The sequence below is a fragment of the Chiroxiphia lanceolata genome, chromosome Z (genome assembly GCF_009829145.1).
Source record: "Chiroxiphia lanceolata isolate bChiLan1 chromosome Z, bChiLan1.pri, whole genome shotgun sequence".
Lineage (NCBI taxonomy): Eukaryota > Metazoa > Chordata > Aves > Passeriformes > Pipridae > Chiroxiphia > Chiroxiphia lanceolata.
In genome coordinates, this window is record NC_045671.1 from 55961609 (window position 1) to 55983894 (window position 22286).

At 37.0% G+C, this 22286-nt stretch overlaps 1 protein-coding gene across 1 annotated transcript in view; it reads left to right on the top strand.

Annotated features, from left to right (window-relative positions):
* The window catches only part of COMMD10 (COMM domain containing 10), a 108179-nt gene extending 88706 nt beyond the window's left edge, over positions 1-19473 (top strand). Inside the window, exons 6-7 of the mRNA XM_032676109.1 lie at positions 18077-18136; positions 18776-19473. Coding sequence (XP_032532000.1) covers positions 18077-18136; positions 18776-18814 — 99 coding nt within the window. The 3' untranslated portion in view covers positions 18815-19473. The remainder of the gene's footprint in view (positions 1-18076; positions 18137-18775) is intronic.
* Positions 19474-22286: the final 2813 nt, after the last annotated feature.

The following is a 22286-nucleotide window of genomic DNA, read 5'->3' on the forward strand; positions in this document are numbered from 1 at the left end:
AAAGTTTATTAATAGTTAACATATCCATTATTTGGTGAAAAGATAAATCATTGGGTCCTTTAATTTGCAAAGTGTAAGTGTAAAAGAAATAATATGTACTTACTCTGAAGAAACTGCAATTGAATCAATTATTGCACTTTGTATTTACTTATAGATAATATAATGGTCTGGAATTCCTAACTCTAAAGGACAAAAACTCTTTTATAAAAAAGGAGGTTTCAGCTTTAGGAATGGGAATGCAAAATTGAAGGAGTTATCCAGGTGTTGAAAAAATTAATTTAGAAAAGAATGCATGTTTGCTAGAGGGTTGATGATGACCATTAATCATTTCACTACCAGTGCAATTTCATAACAATCATAATAATAAAAAAATATTTTTTCAGAATGATTTTTTTTTCAGACTCAATGTAGATTCTTACTTTTAGTAATTTTGTATTGATAACAACTAAATGCAGGAAATCATGCTTTTCTCACATTCCAAAGTAATATTTTGCCCATTCCTGGAATTAAGGATCTTCTTTTTTTCTAAAAGGAACTGAAAGACTCGCAAACCATGAGTTCTGTGTGTAGAGAGAAAATTAGATTCTTCAGTAAAGAGAAACTGGACTGAAGATGGAAAAAAACCTGAACTGAGAGATAAGGTGCCTTGGGAGTTAAAGCAAATCCCTCATTATTGCATTATAAAATACACTTTCTAAAGCTGAGTGGATGAAATGTACTATAACCTTTAGGTAGCATCTTAATATTTTCCTCTCAATTTGACAATAGTATGACAATTAACAGATGGACGTAAAGCATTTACTGAGATTAGCAATAGAACTGTCATCAACTCACACTAACTTTATAAACCGAAATGATGTGTCAAGATGTGTTTTTAATTGAAGCTGAAGTATTGGTATGATCACTTGGAAAGGCTTGCCCAAAAAGTGGGTGCAAATGTTTTACATGAGTTTAAGGAAAGATGGCACAAGGTTATGAATAGGGGTCTGTTGAGGATAATTAGAAAAATAAACCCACATGAGACTCAAGAAATCCAGCTGGGATCTGGAAGGGTATCTGATGGGGAGGCTCGTTCTCCACCTTTAAAGTTGTTGGTTTCAGAATGTTCACAGTGAAACAGAAGAAATTGGAAAATGTGTATTTTTTTAATCTGGAAAGCTAATTATCTTTTTAGGGAAGCTGTGCCTACTCATATCCTCTACCTTTGTCATTCCAAATCTTTGTTCCATAATTGCTGACATTTTGATCCGTGGTGTGACTTGCTTGAGAATTCATCACATTTTGTGTTCTAAGGTAGAATGAAACTGAAGAGCCAGTTGGGCCTATTCCTGTAACGCTAAACAAACATTGTAATGACAAAGAGTATATTTCAAAGTTTATTTTGTCAGTTAGACAGACATGCATGCAAGGGTTCTTTCAGAACTGTAGTTAGAGTTTTGAAAAATACTCTAATGGTTGATGACTTCTGAAGGCCAGACACCCTGTTTCAAGACGCAGTTTCAGGTACCTTTGACAGCAATCCCAAAGTGTTTGAAATACTTACCTACAAACACATGAAGGGAGAAGAGACAGTCTGAAAAAAGTGTACCGATAGAAGTTGGTTGAATATAAATGGAGTTGAAGTTATGGTTAGCAGAGCATGACAAAAGGTGTTTTTTTCTGAACTGTTGAGGTGATTTCAAGTTTGAGAAGTAAGTGTTTAAAGGGCTTTGGGACCAGGGCTTTGGGATCTCCTTGGATTAGGAATAGAGTCAAACTTTAAATATGTCTGTGGTTTTCTGGTATTGCAACAGAAAATCCTTCTGTTACACTTTCCATCTCTGGAAGTGTTCAAGGCCAGGTTTGATGGGATCCTGAGCAACCTGATCTAGTGAGTGGTGTCTTTGCCCCCTAGCACAGGGGTTGAAACTAGATGATCTTTAAGGTCTCTTCCAACACAAGCCAGTCTGTGATTCTGTGATGAAAATACTGATTTATTTTCTCCTGACAGTATAAAATACATGTGTCACAATTGCCATGGAAGTATTTTGGGACAAAAGGTTTGCATATTGAGAAAATTCATATTGTCAGTCCACTTGCTGTACAGACACGTGACCTACTCATGTTAAGACAGGCATTCTGACTCCATACTAATAGCCTCATTGTTATTAATATATGCTGCCTGCTTCTGATCTACTTTGCTTAGAATGCATGTTGGTTTTTAGTCTGTGTGACATTTACGGGTTATGGATTAAAAAATTAAATTTTACAAAATAAAAAATATCTCATACATTTTTAATAGAGTTTACAAAAGAGCTATTCTACATTTTCCCTCTAGCAAGATGGTACAGTATTGAATTAAGTGTCTATACTTCTTTGGCCTTGTAAGATTTAATGTTCTGGGCAAGGATATTAATTGTCTTTTGGAATGGACAGATGGATTTGCCTAAAACCTGCTTCTTAATTAATTGGATTTTTTGAAGAGCAAGTAATTTGCAAATGAGGTTTCAGTCTTAATTTTTTATAGAAATTTTCTCATATTGTAGGCATAGGGCTTTTTTTAAGAATTATATAAAGGGCCACAAGAAAATTTGTGATTTAACATTTCTATTGGAGTGTGAAAGTAGAACCTAGGTAGTATAGAAATTCAAACCATCTCTCATGCAAAACATGTCCAAGCCTGGACTGAAAATAAATAGAAATATCTGAAGAGTCAAGCTGTTATGGCTGTTCACTACAACATGAGGAAACTGAATTTACCACTCATTTGTACAAATTTGCACTTTACTCCCAATAAAAAATGTAAACTGCCAGTAGGAAAATGTGTATGAGACAAGTTACCACTCTTACAGTCTCCCAAGCTTTTTAGAAGTGCCACTTAAAAAACTTCAGCTGTTACTTTTGAGGATCAAGAGGAAAATGAAGTCAGCAGAAGCATTTGCAAGTCATTTCATCTTTCTGTGAAAGGGAGAACTGAACATCAGAGCCATGGCTAGGTAAACTTATCAAGAAAGCATTAGGCTGTATAGCCAGTCTAATCTCATGCTGGGCTGTAGATGACACACAAACCTGCGAACAAATGTAGTATATTGCTGTAAATTCCCAGGGATGCTGGAAAACTCATATACATGCATTTTTATACGGTTGCATTTACCATTGTAGATCTTTTAGTCTACACTGGTGTAGTCTTGATTCAGTACATGCACTAAAATCTCGCACTTTTGCCCTGTTCCATTCCCTTTATTTTGTCCACTGAAATATATCTTAACCATAATAAAATTATTTCATGTTGAGCATTTACATAAAGTGTGGAGTACCATGAGCACATTTAATTTTTGTTTAAAATTATCTCTAAAATTAGTTTACTTATTTCAGATACCCTTTTCCTCCTTGTTATTCAAAAAAGCTTAAATTTAAAGAAATGTTTTAAAGAACAGAATACAAGAATTTCAATCATGAATTCTGCATATATTTATCCACAGTTTTTAGGACAACTTCTTTTCCTTTGATACTAGATAACAGTAGTACAGAAGGAACCATTTCTGATAGAACATGGATAGGCTTCCTGATTGGGGACCCAAAAAAAAAGAAGATTAAAAAGCCCAGATAACAAGTTCACTGAAGAGCAGCTACAAAAAACCCTCAAATAATAAAACATTCACAGCAGTTCACTGAAAAGTAGGTATAATGGCAAAAATACTGGGCATACTTTGAGACCCTAACATTAAGTGAATGAGAGATTCTTAAAATTTGTTTACTTAGTTGAAAGCATTAAATAAATTTATTACACTGATGGAGCAGAAAGTTTTTGTCACTGCGAAACCTAACGTTTCTACTTAACTTTTTTTTAAAATATCATTAAAAAAAATTTCTCTATGGTACTAGTGAAGCACTCCAGTCAAATCCTTATTCAATAGGAATAAGCTGATGGTAGGTATATTTTTTTGATATATGGACTTTATGCTGGTCTATCACCTTAGTCCATCAGCATTCCTTTTCACTGGTAGAAAAAAATCGGATAATGGTATCTGCCATTGTCAGTCCCTTTCAGTAAAAAAAGCAACAAACATTTCTTGCTGTAAGAATGGTTGGTCTCTGTTCCACCATTCCTGTATTATACATTGTTATTTTCTAATACATAAGAAAGCTACCCTTCTTTTCATGCCCAGCTCTTCAAACACTCCTATGGAAGAACAGTGTTTACTTCCTGTACTATCTTGGCTTCTTCTTTGTATGAGAGTCGTGGTTTCACCTCAGCCAACACCAAGCCCCATGCAGCCACTCACTCAGTCCCCCACCAGCAGAATTGGAGAGAGAATCAGAAGGGTGAAAGCCAGAAAACTTATAGGTTGAGATAAAGACATTTTAATAGGGAAAGGAAAGGCTACACACACAAAGCAAAACAAATTAGTTCACTACTTCCCGCAAGCAGGCAGGTGTTCAGCCTCTCCAGCAGAGCAGAGCCCCATCACACATAACAGTGACTTGGAAAGACAAATGCCATCACTCTAAACGTCCCCCCTTCCTCTTTCTTCCCCCCACTTTATATACTGAACACAGTGTCATATGGTCTGGAATGTCCCTTTGGTCATTTTGAGTCACCTGTCCCGGCTGTGTCTCCTCCCAACCTCCCGTGCACCCCCAGTTTCCTCGCCAGCCTGGCAGTATGAAAAGCAGAAAAGGCCTTGTCTCTGTATAAGCACTGCTCAACAATAACAAAAACACCTCTTCCTGTATTATCAACCCTATATTCAGCACCAGTCCAAAACACAGCCCCATACCAGCCACTGTGAAGAAAATTAACTACCCCAGCTAAACCCAGCACAGTGAGTATTTTATTTCTCCCTGATTAAGTGTTCAGATCAATAAAACATGTGAACTTCAATTGCTTTTTTTTTGCTTGCTGTGGGTTGTGACTGAGACTCCCTACCTCATTTTGCACAGCTGCCAACATGGTAGTTTAGAAATACAGAGACAGACTGTTATCAAAGTGCAGGTATCATCTAATTGGGAATTACAGGGATGGTGAAAGAAGGACTGTCTTTTCCTTCTGGCTCTAAGAGTACAGAGTGATGTCAGGGCTGGACAGCAGCCACTGTTGCTGGCTCTTGATCCTAAGATCTATCTAAGGTCTATGATGATTTCTAGATTGATCTGCATGAACTAATTACTTTCTTTGCAATCCCCAGTCACAATTCATTTCACACATTTTCTTGGCTATGAAGCCATTACATATTTAAACCACCATAGTCAGGTTGGAAGACAGGATTTGGGACAAAGTAATATTTTGTTTTAAAATTCTTGCATTATTTTGTACTTTCAACTGTTGTCATTCAATTAGAAAAAATTTTGGAGCTTTTTCTAGAAGCAGTGAGGTGCTGAGATTTTATGAAGTAACTAAAGTTAATTGCCTTAAAATGTTAGCTCACGTAGTTTTTGAATGTAAATCTCTGTCAGTGTTTAGTGTTTCTTGGTTTCCATAAAATAGTGTTAGTAAAATTATTATACAGGAAAATACAATATTCTAGAGATGATGCCATGCTGTATAAAAGAGTAGTGCAGAAAATACAGGATTTTCTAGTAACCATTGTTATTATTATCCTGTGAATAATGCCACATGAGATTCCTTTTGTTATGGCTTCAGAGTAGTGAAATATTTCAGGCAGTTTTGGGGTAAGGGCTTTTCAGCAAGGTAATTTACAGCCCCATTTTGATATTTATTTTCACCTCTTCAGTCTCTTGTTTGCTTGGAAATATTGCTGCATACTGGCCTGTAAATAGCATTTTCAGTTCAATTCACAACCAGTCAGTACCTGACTGTGAAATAAATTAAGTCTAATGCCATGGTTTCACAATTAAGTTTATGCCATGGAGTAGAGGCACAATTTTGCAATCATTAATACTATGTCTCTGCACTACTGGATTGCTCACAGATTAATTGTAATATTGGGTACATGATAGCCATTCAGGCACATTATTTAACATATATGCAACTAATGCAGAGTTTATGCCAGCCTTGTGTTTTTATGCTGTCTTAGATTCTGAGAGAATGGGCTATGCAACCACTAATGCAAAATTAATGTATTGACTTTCTATTAAACATATTTTAACTGCTGAAGCTAATCTAGCGCCTTGTATTATCTGACAATAGCACTATGGTTCTGCACCAAGAGCCCTATGGCTGCATGATGCTCTGAATGATGGTGTCTGGAGGTGTAACTGACTGATAAGTGGCAATTTTTTATCCAAGATCTCCTGACCCTTTGGGTATTCAGTTCTATACTTGATCTTTATGGATGTTTTATATTCTTTTTAAAGTGTCAGAGCTATTGAAATTTGTGCTGGCATTAGCATTGTTTAAAAGTATTTAATGAAACTCCAGTTGCAGCACTTTTAAACTCATGTTGATAAACAAGATGCCAGCAAGTCTTCAGATCCCAAGACTGACCATTCAATAGCCTTGTCACTTGTGAACTTTACTGGCCTGCTAGCAAGTTATCTAGATCATCTTTCTGGCTACTCTCACTGCTCTTCAGTCAGTAGCTATTGAAATTACTTGTGCATCCAGATCTAGGTCTTCTAAGAGTAAAGAAGAGTGGCCATCTAAAAGGTGTGGCCAACTTCTAGGAATTTCACATGGGTCAACTCCCTGTGAGAATCATTTGGAGAAATTGAATGCACATGGATGGATTGAAACTGTATTCCTTGTCAATTCTTCAGCAAAGAGATTGTTATTATTTGTTGGCAAACATTATTCTTTGTTATAAGGTGAACTCCCTAAAGAGATAAGATCTATAGTATTTAATAAGATAAACTAAAAACACCTGTCAGAAAGATACATTTTAATTTCTAAAATTATTACATATAGGACTGCAGTTAGATACCCCATTCTCAACCCTGTTCCAAACTAAGCAAACCAACTTCTAGTGTCTCTTCACATATGATGCATGCAGATGATACCTATCCAGATGATGCTGAACTCCCCTCAGTTTCTGAACAACTGTTCTGTACTGGGGTTATGGAGGACTGGATGCAGTCTCTCAGATGAAGCCTCGTGAGTGCTGAGTAGAGGAGAATCACTGCACTGTGGCTGATGGCTGTGGTTTTGTTAGTGAAGGTAAATGCTCTCTTCCTCTTATGATGTAATATGTTTTAAGAGAAGTCTCTTGTCTTGCATGTATGAATATGGAAGGGTGTGTTCCAGAAGGGAAACTTTTTATTCCCAAAACAAATAGGAATGGAAAGTCTTTCTGGATTTCCAGCGTTCTGGATCTTCATTCATTGTTGTACTAAGGATAGGTATTGAATGGCTTGCAGCTTTTGACCTCCCATGTGTTTATTTTCACATTTCAATATTTTCAGCACACAGAAAATATGAACAACTAGTGGAGAAACTTTTAGTTCAAATACAAAAACTCAATTTGAATATTTATTAAAGTTCTTACTGACACAGAGATGCAGTTTATTCAGTTGGTCCTTCCTCTAAGGCTGGGTTCTAGCATACTAGATTTTAATATCTAGTCTTCAGCTTTAGCACAATCAATGCCACAAAAACCCAATGTCCTAGTTAGAACAGCTGGGCCCAGTTCATCACTGGATGGGTGTAACCCAAAACTGTGTATTCTATAGCCTTCCATGCCATTTTCCAGAAACTGTTGTCAATAGACTATTTGCACCCTCTGCCCAGAGCAACCTGACTCATCAGTCTGCAAACTAGGTGCTAAGAGGCCTGCGAGAGGTAGAAGGGTGTTTTTGTCCTCCAGGAACTCCCCGCCCTGAGGGAAGTTCTGAGCATTCCTGCCTGAACTGGAGAATATATACTCTTGGAGTCTTGGGACTTTTTTAACCCCTCGTGGGATCCAGAGGAGGACTGCAGATCACCACTCTCACACCGAACTGCAGATCACCAGTCTTGTCTGGACTGCAACCACCACTTTTCAACCAGAGTGCAACCATCACTCTTGACTGGACTGCAATCACCACTCTTGACCAGACTACAACAGCACTCTCACCAACAGGTTTTCCCTTTTCCCTTTACTTTGGACTCAGGGGGCCCAAAGAACACCACTCTGTTCATGCCCCAGGGTGCTGGGTTATACATTTGGGCTTTGTGGGTTAAAACCAACTGTTTGTCTGTATAATCATACTTACTGTATTATTTTATTAAATTGTTATTCTGATTTATAATCTCTCTTTTGAGTTGAGTTCATTTCCCCTGCTGGTTTACCTTTAAACCAGCACACCCGAGTACTGTGTTTATCAGTTTGAGAGCTGGATTGCCACCTATCAAATCTACATATTCTTTGACAGCCTCTGTTCCCATACTGCCTTTGCCTGACCATAGAATTCTAGCTAGTTTATGGTTGCAAACAAGTCAATCTGTTTATCTCCAAGATAGGCAAAACAATCCAAACCGAGTTGATTCTCTTACCCAATAGTGCTTTAATCCTTTTAAAATAATGGTCCCAAGCACAGTAAACTATTTGTTCTCATTAAAACAACTGGTTTGCAATTTGAGTAATTCATTCTTCTGTGCAGGGTTTTGGAATTACTTTCTTCAACAGACACAAAACTTTTCTCATGCCTGGAATCTAATGGCATCTCCCTTTAGTGTGTGTTCAACTGATAATTCTGTCACTCACCAGTGTGACAGAATAAGAGTTGTGTCATAATAAGTGTTGACTGTGTCATAATAAGTGGTTTTTTCCACATTCCTCTTAATTTTGTGGTGTTATGAGAAAAGACCGCACAATCTTTATTTAATCTTTGTAAAAAGGAAAAGCTTTTTTGTCTCATTTGTGAAACTTTGTTTTTAATGACCTCCTCCAGTTTTGCACTGTGCCATGTTGCCTGAGAAATGCTGATGTTTACTTGTGTCAGGGTGGTGATACAATGTAATTTTGTTCACACTCCAACATCGGTGTTTCCTTGATCCAAACAGGTTGCCCTGGTTCAAGGCTTTGCTGGGTTGCCTTAGGCCAGGAAGGGATACCACCACTTATTTGTAAAATGTGAGCATTTTAGCAAAAACTGTAGATATATTCCAGCTGTTAGAGTACAGTAAAAATACTAGGTCACTTCCTAATAATAAATAAATAAAAAGAATAAAATATACATTACTTTACAAACAACCTTATTCTCTAAGAGCTCTGTCTTTGATCCTGCCTGGGACTAGACTGCTAGTTAACATCCCTCCTTCCGGAGTGGCTTTCCAGTCTTTCAGGAGCTGAGATTTGTGTGCAAGACCCCAGTTGCTAGCTGCTGGAATTATTTGCCCAGTGGAGATCAGAGATATACTTACTGACAGCCACTAACACCCTTTTAGCACAGAAAAAAAAAAACAACAACGTTTTATCTATGCTTGTCTGCCTAACAAAGTCCAAATTGATGATACTCTGAGTGACCCATCTGAAGCAAAAAGAACTAATTTACATATTATCTAATCTTGACATTTGGTAAATATTTAAGCAGATTTTTTGAAAGGGTGTTTTCACATCAGTTACGTGTATTTCATGTGGATCTGCACTTCCTTAGATCTTTCCTCTCACTGCTGGCATCTTTTTTCCAGCCTCTTTTTTTGTACCTCAGTGGAAACAATAGATATTTTCAGATATTCCAGTGGTGAAGAAAGGCCTTTTGTGGTAAAACAATGGGTTATTGCAGTATCTTATTGAACTGAGCAGGTAGGCTCAGAAACTAATAATGCAAAAAGATGCCAGCTTCCTCCATCCTTAAGTGGAGAAATAAATCCTTCTTAAAATATTACTCATCTGCTTGACTACACCATACAAAATTCCTGTCAGATCTGTAGCTCTAAATGTGGATGCAGATGACAACAACCCAGGTTTCTTCTTCAGACAAAGGAGGTTTTATCTGGCTTTTAGATGAGACCAAAGGGGTGGCTTCCTGAGCAATTTGGATCACAGTTTAAGCTTCCTCTGAATCCAGCTTATTTCAGACCCAACATAAGATGTGTAACTGATTTGAACATAAAGGATTTGCAACTCCATGTTAATTATATCAATTGCAAGCAAACTGTGAGGAGCTCTCTAAAACACTCTGAGCCTGGTGTTACTAGAGGAGGTTTTGACCATTGTGTGTTGAGGCACAAATACATCTCAGTCTGCTTTCAGTGCTATAGGCTGAGCTTCCCTGTTCTAAGACACACACCCAAGTTGCAATGTTTGCCATTTAAGCCCATAATCTTAAATTTTGGATGCCAATACTAGGCTAATGTTGCACTTACTATTTATATTCAGTTCTGTTAGTTTCCTAGAATTTGATTACTTTCTGAGTGCAAGAATGAAACTGTTTCACAGCTGTAACTATGTGACATCTTTTTCACGTGTACTTCATAAAAATGAATGTAGCTGTGACCAAATCTGCTGAACACGTGAAGTCTGAAAAGCTTGAAAGCATTTCTGGTACCAGCATACTTACTTGCTCGGCTGTTTCTTCAGCAGACATTATCTATGAGTACAGGCATAAGAACAAAAGTGAATTCCTTATCATTCAAGGTGAATGTAAGACTACTGTGGCAGTCTTGATGTGAGCTATCTTTAGAATGGAAGTGTGAACTCACATGCTAGCCCCAGTAGAAAGAAATGAAACAGAATTGCAACTCCCTAGTTTCCTTTGCAGTGTTCCTGAACTTAATTTTTGAAATATCCTAAGTTCTGTGCCAAATAAGGTGTACCAAAATGTGAAAGACAAGAATTTAATTTCTTCTGAGGAATAAAATTAGTCGTCACAGTATAGTTCTGGTATAGTTGTAAAGAACAAACTTGTATTCTGATAGTTACAGACAATATACTGGATAAGCAATATGCAATAAATACGGTGTATATGCTTTCCCACAGACTTTTTTTCAAACTTGATACCAGGAAATTTAATAGGAAGAAAGAGTGTATTTGTTAAAAATTTTTAATGAGGTTACTTTTTCAGAGAGCTTTCTACAGTATTGGGAGTACAGTAGAATTTGCAAAACTAGGTGAGAGGTGAAACATGAAAATTTTATTTTCGTTTGATTAATCATTCTTAGTGATTGTGTGGCAGCCTATTAGTGAATGAAACTTACAATTTTTAAATGCTTTTTCTTGGTTATACTGTATTTGGAAATTATACCTGCATGTTTTGCTATTGAATACCAAAAATACAATGACACATTTGTGTGGATAGGTGCTTTATGCTGTTAATGACTGAATCCATATGGAGTCTAGCAAGGAATCAATAATGAACTTGTGCTGTGTATATCGTTGTCTTCAAAGAAGGGAAGGGCATGTGAAGGTATATACAAAATACAGAATAGGCTTAGAAGCCTTTCAATAGATCTTCTCTGAACCATTTTCTGTACATGCAACATACAGGGAAGTATCAATACAAAAGACAGGCTTTTAAATATATCTTGTGACAGGCATGCACTGATACACATTTACCACCCATTTCTCCAGAAAGCATGTTTGTCCACTGGTGTTTTTTTAAAAGTGTATTTAACATAATCTTTATGACAACTGTCATCTCTAGATTTCTGGTTTTGAGAGGTTTTCAATGCAAAAGTATCATTAAAAGGCCAACCAACCTAATGATGTTATTAATAGGAATGTAAATTCCTAGACACTGAAGGCAAAGGAACCATTTACCTGCATACAGCTGTTGGGAAAAAAACCCCTGCCTTTCTGTCTCTCTTTTGTTTAGCAAAATGATATTTACTCTGACTAGGTGTACTGAGGTGCAAACTGTAGTTTTATTTTTTTCCCAGATAATTCTCTCAGTTTTAAAAGCATTTTTCTTACCTGCTATGAAGAAAGGGACCTGTCTGCCTCTAATGCTATGTCGTGTTCCCAGCCTACGTGGTCTTCTTAGTAGTTACATCCTATTTCTTGTCTGTAGTTTTGCACCAGTTCAGCCAGGCAGTAATGGATATTTTCATGAGAGCAGAGGGGAACAGGAGGAATGAAAATGGTAATGACTGACAGTTCATGTTGCTGTTTGGAAGTATGTCAGGTCTTCTGTAGGTCTTGAAATGCCTGCAGAGTCTGTCGGCTTACTACGAGACTGGGCAATAAATTCATTCTCACCACTTTCCATGAAAACATGCTTAAATAATCCTGTATCTGCTAGAGCGAGATTAAAAATTATCTGTATGTATCTCCAAACCATCAATTTCCAGTAACACATTGATTAGATCTCAGAAATTAACACAGAGCTTTGGTTAGGGAACTTACAAGTAGATTGCAAGGGGAGTGAAAGACATCCTTAGTATGCTGCAGATTTTTATCTCCCTAAATCCACAGGGAATTTGAAATTCTTAAGCTTATATGAAAAAGAAATTCAACTTTTAAAGGTATACAGCAGTATATATACAAACTAAATGTTAATGTATCAACAGGAAAAGAGGGAATTAGAATGAAAGATATTTTCTTTTATAACAGTTGCACACTGACACTTGAAAACCGTGTAATTCAGTCATAAGACATGATTTTTTTTCTCTACAAAAGTAATTATTTGGTATTGCAAATAGAAATAAGTTTGGAAAAAGAATGAAATTTGAAGCTCACTTTTTTGATGATGTGAAAGAAGTTTAATTAGGAATATATAAGTCTGTATTAAAGTCTCTGTGTTTTGCTGAATCCCTGAGCTCAATTACATCCATGAACAGCTGTAAGAATATGAAGAAATTTTAACTGCTGTCTCTTAGTTGCAGAGAGTTAAGGAACAGGTGTGCTTTTATGAGATACTGGTCTCTTTTAATGCATATGCTCCTCTTACAGTTCATTTACTGACCAAGCACCTCAAACTTTCTGATAAGTTCTGTAAGATACAAAAGGAAAAAGAGTTGTAAGTCCTAAGGGAATGCACGGTTCTCCAGGGTCTAAGGAAATTTAAAGGAAGTCTGAATTGATATAGCACAGAAACTGGTAGTTCCAGAAGGAAATGTAGACTACTAAGAATCTACAGGGGGATCTATTTATGAATATATCTTAATTTGTCCGTAAATTGATTAGATTAATTATTCACATCATCCCATTGTATCCAAGATTTTAAGGATATCTAATAGCAACAAATTGGAGAATAGATAGGCAATGTGAAAATATTTTCTCAAACCTAATTGAGATGTGTCTCAAGATAGTATTCAAGGTTATATTACAATATGAAGATTGGGATATGTGTTACTTCACTTAGTTATTATTAACAAACTTCTCTGAATATACTGTGATTTTTTACATGTCCTCAGTCATAGAACATTATCATTATCAATAGATATTTAGATATACAAGCCACCCTGTCCCTCCACCTGTTTGCTTCAGGATACTTGGCATTTATTTTGCAACATCATTGAAGTAGTTACAGCTTTGCAGTTGAAAACTATTAGAGCGATATCAGTTTTTCATATTCAAGTTAGCTTTAAACCCAGAAGTTTACCTTTTATTTATAACTTCTAGGGCATTGCTTTATCCTTATGCTTCGATTGGGGGAGTTAAATGGTGGAATACAGCTGTGTAGTATGCAAGGTTGCAAAACTCCGTCATTAGTAATGAAGCTTTTTGCAGTAGTATGTGAAAATAGAAACATCTAGAGCATTGTATTAAAAAAAAAAGGAGAAACAACCAACAAACAAACAAATATCCCCACCACAAAATAAAACAAAACAAAAATAAGCAAACAAAGCCCCAAAAGCAATACTGAATCCTTTGTTTATATCCAGGAATTTGCCCCTGCTTTCTGAAATATTTTGAGGAGACATTTTTTGTTTCCACAGAAACATTTTGCAGCAAGAAGATATTCATATTTGAAATAGTTAGCTGAGGCAATGGGAAATTGGAGACTCTTATGCAGCTTGTATACTTGCATCTTGATCATTTTATGCTGATGATCATGTTCAGCTAGCAATTTGCCTAATTGTTTGTTGGTGGTTGTAAGCTAAGTGTATATTAAATGACTGTGGCTATTTTGTAGAATTAACCGTACATTCAGAATGGCTATTTTTGATAGGATAGCATATTAATATTGACTGGGAACACAAAGGTTTTATCTTCATTTTCCTTTCATTTCTCCCTGCTCTTCGCTACCCCCCTCCCACATCCCAAAGGAAATTTCGTTTTAGAGACTGATGAAGATGTTATGTTTTTAAAATGATACCAAACAGCAAGTGAGAAGATAGTTAAGGGGAGAAAAGAACCCTAATCAGTTAAACTTATTAGAATTTCACAGCTCTCAGGAGGCTGTAAATTGTAAATTGATACAGCCCTGGGGTGAGAGAAGAGGTGGGATGAAATCAGATTTCATCTAGATGTATAAAGGCAAAATGGCACTAAAATTTAATGTTAATACTTAAAATGCATTCACTAGTGATCCATGTGATGGCCAAATATGTTAAACCATACATTTCAGAAAACTTATTACCGTATTCCTTGCAATCGATTCAGAGTGATGTAAAGATTTGTCTTGGATGACACCTGCAATTCACACAGACCTTTCCAGTAGTGAATGCAATGCTTTGTCATGTTTTACAGAAGATGAACACATTGAACTGAACAGCAGCTTTATTTAGCTGAAGATGTTGCACATACTCTTTAGCTGTGCTCACTGAGCGTATCGCTCCAGTGCAGTCCCTGCCACTGTTCACGGGTATTGTATTAGACAAAAAACCTGTCTCCGTGTTTTCAAAGCAGCCCAAAGAATGGACATTTGGTACTTTAGAGATTTCTTTGTTTTCATAAGAATAACAGCTTCAGCTGTGTTTCTCTGACACTATGAAGCTGTCATCCTCAAGGCTAAAACTCTTAAAAGTAGGAGCTAGGATTTACATTGCCACAGTGACAGAATTTGGGATGTAATTAGCAAAAGCATTGGAGTTACAGAGTGTGACAGTGGGAATGAATTCAGTTTAGTTTTCTGGTTACTCGATCTGGTTTTCTTTCACATGAAGATGATGACAGCAAAGAGAAAATGAGATGCCAGAAATGAGAGAAAGAGTAGTGTGAAGGTGAAGAATGGGAAGAAATTTATCAGGAAAAAGGAAAAGAGAATGATACACTTGATAAAAAGAAGAAAGAAGTTAGACATGGAGCAAATTGCTGTTTTCTTATTTATGTCTGAGAAGCGCATACTAGGTCAGAGGCAACATCTGAAAACCTGTATGTGCAGATAAAAGAAGTCAGCTTAGCTGCATTTTTCATAAATAGGTCGAGACTCTGTCTGCATACAGTGACATTTAATTAAGTAAGTAAGCTGAAAGTGATTTTTTTTCTATCCTATGTTTTGGTTGCAGTTGAAATATTATTGGGGTTTGTAATTTTGTATACTTATCTGAGTAAGATTCCATCAAGTAAATTAGGAATTTGCCTGCTTGGAAGTCTTTAGCAATATTCTATCTATACAGTAGTTTTTAAGACTATTTTACTGAGTAATTAAAGAACTGGATGGTAACCTAGTCCTGCGGCACACAGTTTTAATTACAGTTGTTTATGTTCACACAGAATAAAGCAAGTAATTGAATAATGGATATCTCAGCTGAAAATGGGGGGCTGTCACCCTGCTGAGACATAGCTTTTTCTTGTAGGGAGCTAGTTATGATGTTTTTCTAGTCTATATAGGACTTCTGATCACATACCAATGATAATTTGTCACATTGCTTAAGGGACTCATGCTAGTGAGAAATGTAATATTTTAAATATAACATTTTTAATTGATGCCACACTTCTGCATGGGGTTTTTTTTGTGACACTGCTGTCTGCTGAATTGACATAGTAGGTGTACCAGGTTTTTCCACATAAAACCAATTGTGTTTTAGCAGATGATTAAGTGCAGATAGCCAACAGATTTTGTACAAGATTCTTATATCCTCTCTCCCATTGATACTTCCCTTCCCACCCCGGGTTAGAAACATAGCCTGGCATGTCATGCTTTCTTTTAGCTCTCCACAGACATTTGCCTGCCGGAATACAACACAGATTTTGTCTTAGTTATCAGACTACAATTATTAAATAATAATGGGAAAAGAGATCTCATCCTATTCATAAAACATAGTGATTTTTTTTTTAGCACAAAGAATCTGAATTTAAATGCCCACACTTTTTTTTGTTTGCATACCCTATCTTTTAACTAACAGTAATCAATGTAGTTAGAAGAAAATATGACCGACAAGCTTTTCGATTTCTTTTGTGTGTGTGAGAGAGCGAGAGAAGTTGATTGTGCTTCCTGATCAAAAGTAGTACCAGAAGATGCCTGTCTTGAATGAAACAAAGAGCTCAGAGAAATATCTGGTAGTCAGAGGTCTTCCTCTGCCCCTCTCTGGAGGCGTTGCTAAACTGTCAGATCAAAATCCAGCAGACTCTTCTACCAGAAAGCATGCAAGAGATGACCCGATTAATTGTGACTGATAAGCTTTTAAGATGTATATCTGCCTTTTGTTCTGAACCGACTCTCTGCAGTTTTGCTTCCTTCCATTCAAGCACCAAACCCCTTCTAGAAAGGCAAATGCCAAACAAACATCCTGGCTGAAATGGTAGATCCCTTTGCTATTAGTGTATCTTCCTTCTTTCCTCTACCCACTTTCTTTCCTGAAGAAACCCCTTGTTTGCTTTCTTTTTGTTTCTTAGCTGTTAGAAAGCCTTTAAAAATGCTTTTACTTCCCTGTCACGGCATTATGCTCTTTGGAGGGAGGACCAGCTGGAGTCATGGCAAAGAGAACTGCTGTCCTGGTAGTTTTATTTTGTATTCACCGTGCGATTCACAGAATTGCATTGTTCCTTCCCAGAGGGAAAAGATTGGTCTCTCATGCAAATCACTGGTGCTTTTCTAGGCTTTTGTACCCTTCCCGAAATTGTTGGAAGGGATCCTTCTTTCTGCAGAGCAAGAAGGAGGAATTGCACCAGACAGGCTGGCCCCAGTCATTTTATCCCTTTCCTGTGTCTCTTACAGCTCCTTTTGAGGAGCAGACACCAGGCAGTACCTATACTGTGTTCCCAGGGCTTCTGTGGGTCTTGTGCATTTGGTGCGCCAAATTCAGTGACATTGTTTGGCATAACTTGAGACTTGCATTGCTATGAGTATACAGAAACTGGCCTTGTCTGTATGTGAAAGTATCCTTGCTCATTTAAGCTGAATTGATAAACAAGCGTTTTTGCACTGACCTGAGTGGTATGTGAAGTTGGTACCAGTTAAGCCAAAGTAGTGTGTGTACATTATTTCAGCTGGTAGTATTTTGTGAGTAGGGGTGTCCACAGACTCAGCTTTCCCAGAGCCTTGTTAGCGTTCATGGAAGTGCAGCTGTTATGTTCAGGAATGCCTCCAAGCCTTGAAAAGTCTAGCAACAACAAAGAGAATGTGCGGAAATAGAAATTTATTTTTAAAGGAATAAAGTCACAAAGTGAAGTACAAGGAATAAAGCTAGAAACTGTCTGGATACATCTGCACTGTGATTGAAGGTAGCAGGCATTAAACTTCCTGTTACTACCAGCAAGTTAAGCAGGACGGAAGTTATAATTTAACCTCCATCTCCACAAACATCAGCATATGCGTGCAGAGGATTATTACCACATCTGTTTTATCCACATATTCATCAGTTGTGTTATTTTGTGAGTTTTTTTAGTGTTTAAGCACTGCTTTGAAGCTGTTGTCTTAATTGTTAACCTGGGCTGAATCTGTGCAGAGATGCCTAAACAGTATCAGCATGCTCGGATGGGAACTGTTAGATTAATGAATAGAAGTATCAGCTCTGTGCTGGTGCAGTACATTAATAGCTGTGCCAGTTCAATCAAATACACTACTAACTTTGTCACTGTGTAATGGTATTTACCAAGTCTTAGATGGACTACTAAGAAACACAAATGTAATATTTCATTTTTGTTTGACTTAAAAGTAAGGTAACTAAATCCTTTTCACAGATTACTTTATTACTATTCTTCACAGGATGTACCGAGAGACTTGAATTCTTCACTGAAATGGAATATACATGTATGAGGGACATCATATTGAATGGAAAGCTAACTTGCAAACATCATTCATGTAGCTTAATCTCATACTCTGATTTACTGGAATTAATGCAAAAAAAATGAAAAAATATGCTTATTCCTTCCTTCTTTTTTCATTACAGAACCTGAAGAAAGTGTTTGTAGAATTTAGCCATCAGGAGCTGTTTGAGTTCTATAACAAGGTCTGTAGATTTTACAATACTATAGTTTCTTTGTAAACACCTTATGCTGCTCAGCAGGAAGTGTTGCCTGTATGAATTAAATCTAATAAAACTAGAAAAAAATGGATCCATCTTAAATTAAGGCTGTTGGATTTGTTTGATCACATAAAGCATTTTCGAAAAGAGCCTGCGCATTCAGATTTGGAATAGACAGGGCTTGGGTTGTTGTAAGCATACCTTGCAGTTAGATCAGGAGGAGTAGCTGATGATTAACAATGGGGATCTCTCTGGAAACAGCATCTTTGTGTTACATCTTCAGTTGAAATGCCAGGCTCGTAATCCAGTCAAAATGAACTCTATTATTTTTTTACCTTGTTATTATGCATTGGAAATTCACAGCAAAACAGCTGTGCATGTAAAAGAGGCAGTATTTAGACAACTGTTTCTTTTAAAATTTGAATATTTAAACTGCAGCAATGAATTGTAATAGCTTCATGTAAAAACAAATATTCATGAGTACAGAGTTTTTATATTGCTATGCAAATAGATTTGGTATGCGTAGTTGAAGATACTGGAATGTGGTTTTATTTCTGTTTGCATGTTTCTAAACAACATTTTATGAGTGGAGTTTTTTTCCTCTCTTTTTGTTCCTTTAAATAGCTGGAAACTATACAAGCACAGCTGGATTCCCTTACGTGATGTTTTTGAAGACTTATTTCTCCATCACACTCCTGCCACCTCATTATTTTGAATTGAAGATAGATTGCCAAGCTGTGTTTGCTGAAGGATTCAGTGGGTTGCTTCTTGTAAAATTATATGGCTTATCTACTTTTTAGACCAGTACTGTTAGCCAAGAGTCTTTGTTAACAGTCTGAAGATTCTAATGGACTTTCTCTTGTTTGCTGAGCAATTGTGAAAAATGGCTTTACCTGCAGTGGAAAAAACAAAACAAAACAAAAACCAGCAAACCCAAACCAAAACAGAATACTATATGCTTCAGAAATTTAATTTTTTCTTCCATCCTTTTCTATGGGTTACTTAATTCTGATAGAAATTTGCATACTAGTGAGGCACCAGGAGTAAAATCTATTTTTTAGACATAAAAGAAATATAGAAGCTGTAAGAAAATACACCGCTAATAAAATATCTAAAATCGCTATTCTTTTTAAATGTTATTCACACAATTGATGATGCTTGCTGCAGATTTGTCAAAATAAATTCAAAATGTAAAAATTAATTGGTTTATTTTGGGCTGTTGTAACTTCATTTCATTATTTTTGTTATTTTTCAGTTTGATGGGTTTTTTTCCTTTGAAATAATCAACAGTGTCTCTGATTTCAGGGTTTACTCTTGGCACTGAGAATAAATATATCTTCTTAGAACTGCATGCGCACTAATGAATCTAAGTAGTGTGGTGTATAACTGAGGAGGGAAATCTCAGAGTGGGTAACAACACTAAATAGTCTTGCAGTCAGATTTCAGAAAGCTCTATGTTGATCCTTCCTCGTGCTGTTTTTACCAATGTTTTTACTTTGAACAGGAAAAAATGAAGTACAGTAATTAAAGGCCATATTTTCTTTCATTGTTTCGGGATGATTCATGAGCAGCATGAGAAGGGTAAAAGTTGTCTTAATTCTTGTTTGTTGGCATTTGTTGACAGGCAACTTCATTGCTGCACCTTGATAATGGGCACAGTATACAGCTCTGGGCTCTGGGCTAATAGAAGGTGAGAGGAAGTAAAAAACTTTGACATTAGGCTTGCCTTTTTTTTTTCCTTAAGGGATTCCCTGAACAAGACTTTTTTCTTCCTCATGCCTATAACAGTGATGGTTGATACCCAGCCAGCCAGTTTCCTTGTTAGGTTTGTTTGCTCGTGACAGTAGCTGTAAGTATAACCAAAATGTATGTTTTGAATACCTGGTGTTTAGGTCCTCCTGTGCCAGATTTCTAGTTTTTTTGCTTTTGGAGGGTCATTTTGTGCCTTTTTGTTGCTTTGTTAGGGATTGTGCTATCACCTCTAGAATACTGTGATGTTTGCACACATTGTCTAAGCTGAGAGTTAATAGATTTAGAAGGTAAGGTCTTTAACAGCCTGTGTGTGAGGAAAGGGCACTGAAGACAAAACCCACACTTATCATGGTTCTTAACTGAAATGCCAAATGGTATTCTACCCCTCTGGTATGGTAACACTATTACCCTGATGGAAAGAAGAAATGAGTCACTGTTGCACAGCAGAATATTATCTGCCAAAATCACGTCTTGTCTTAAGCCACCGGCAAATGAGCCGTATCTTCTGGAGATACAATGCTCCCACCTACAGACATCACATCCTCAATCTGCCTATTCAACAACAGCTTGCCAGCTCGTTCATCTCATGCTGCATAGACTGGTGTGGGTCTGCAAGTGAGCACATCCCCACCATTCTCTCTACCTGCAAACATTAGCAGTGTTTTGTAGTTAGGACAGTTAGGAAAGTCCCTTTCTTCGTGGTACAAAAGTTATGGCTTCTCTACTGGTCCTGTGGGACAATATGGCTTGTGCTAGGACACTGCTCTAGAGCCTTTTCTCTGAGTTTCCAGAGCTTACGTTCTGGAATTCAAGTCTGAAGTGAGTTGTAGACTTTCATTTGTGAATACAGGACATCCTAAGGCGTTATATGATGTGAGAGAGGGGTTTAAGTTACATTTGTAAGTATAGGCAGTGACTGATAAATCCCGGAGCAGGACCTGGACCATTCTGGAGTGCAGAAGGCATTGGACAAATCAGCAGGCACAGAAGTCAAAAGAAGTCAAAGACAGAGTAGGAAGAAATGGGGTGCAGGAAAAAGGAAAGAGAGGACAGAGAAATAGATATTCCCAAGAATGGAATTTGGGAGTTGGAAAACTATGAGGAAGAAAGGAGGAACACTGGAAAAGATGACAAAAGTATATATACAAGGAAAACATTAAGCAAAGTGAGAGAAAGACGTTAAAGACTGGAAGAGTGGGAAGAAAACAGGGGAAACAAAGTAAACCAGAGTTAACTATGGAAATGAACCAGTTATATAACTACATCTAGTATTTCAAACTAACCCATAAGTGTCAACCTTGGTGCAAAGTTGGTCAAGATCAAAGCCAAGTGTGGGATAACAAAAGAAACAGATTTTAATACTAGCTTTAGTATTTGAAAATGATAAAATAATGTTGAAAGGAAAGAAAAAGCCTAAGATTGCAAGAATTCTGTAAAAATTATTTAGTGTTTTTCCTTGTTTGCAGATGGCTGAAGAGATTTATGATTTCTTTAGCAATGGTTGCCTTTTCTTTTTTTACTAGCTATACTGAATTTGTATTGTCAAAAGCCTCCTGATAAGAAGTACAGTTGTTATCTTGTCAAGGACCACTGAGAAATAAACATTTAGTTTAGAGAGATTTTCTTTATGTAATGGGAAGCTTTGGGGTTGTACATTATTATGTAGCAAGGACATAACTTGTACCTTGTTAGAGAAAGCATTGTCACTTAAGTGGTCCCGAATAAGGAGAGAAAATTGACCAACTGTGAAAGAGAGAAGTATTTAGGAGTTTTCTGTTAGTTCTTGCAGAAAAGAAGGTTTTTATTCTGGTTACTGCTTTCTCGGCCTCAGTGGACCTGGAGAGGGGAAGTTTAGTCTTCCCCTTAGAGAAGCTGTCCCCGCTTAGTTTGTATAAAGTCCTGGTGACCCAGAAGTGTCAGGGAACAAGAGGAAAAACAAGGACTGCCACAATCTGGATGATGCCTGGGGAAGTAGGGATATCTGCCTGCATCAGGGACTAGATCCAATGCTGTACCTTAGAGGTGGCAGAAAGAAAAACAGGCCCTGGGAGGAAGAAGGCATGTAGCCTATACAGAACTAAATACACCAGGTTGATGTGGGAGCCTAGACAGGTACATGCATGCTGAAGGTGTTCAAGCTTTGCTTATGTGTTCTGGTAAAACATAGTCTGTAGAGTGAGTCTTGTAGCTATTTTGGAGATTTTATTGCAATAAAGGAAAGGAACACATCCCAGGCTCTTTTCAGTTGAGGGTCATAGCAAAGTATTGGTCTGTAATATCTCTTGGACATGATCCAGAATTGAAATTATCAAGGCTTCAGATAGTGTTGAAGGAAGATATTTGCAGAGATTTATTGAGCTTTAAAACTGGAAATTGGAATGAG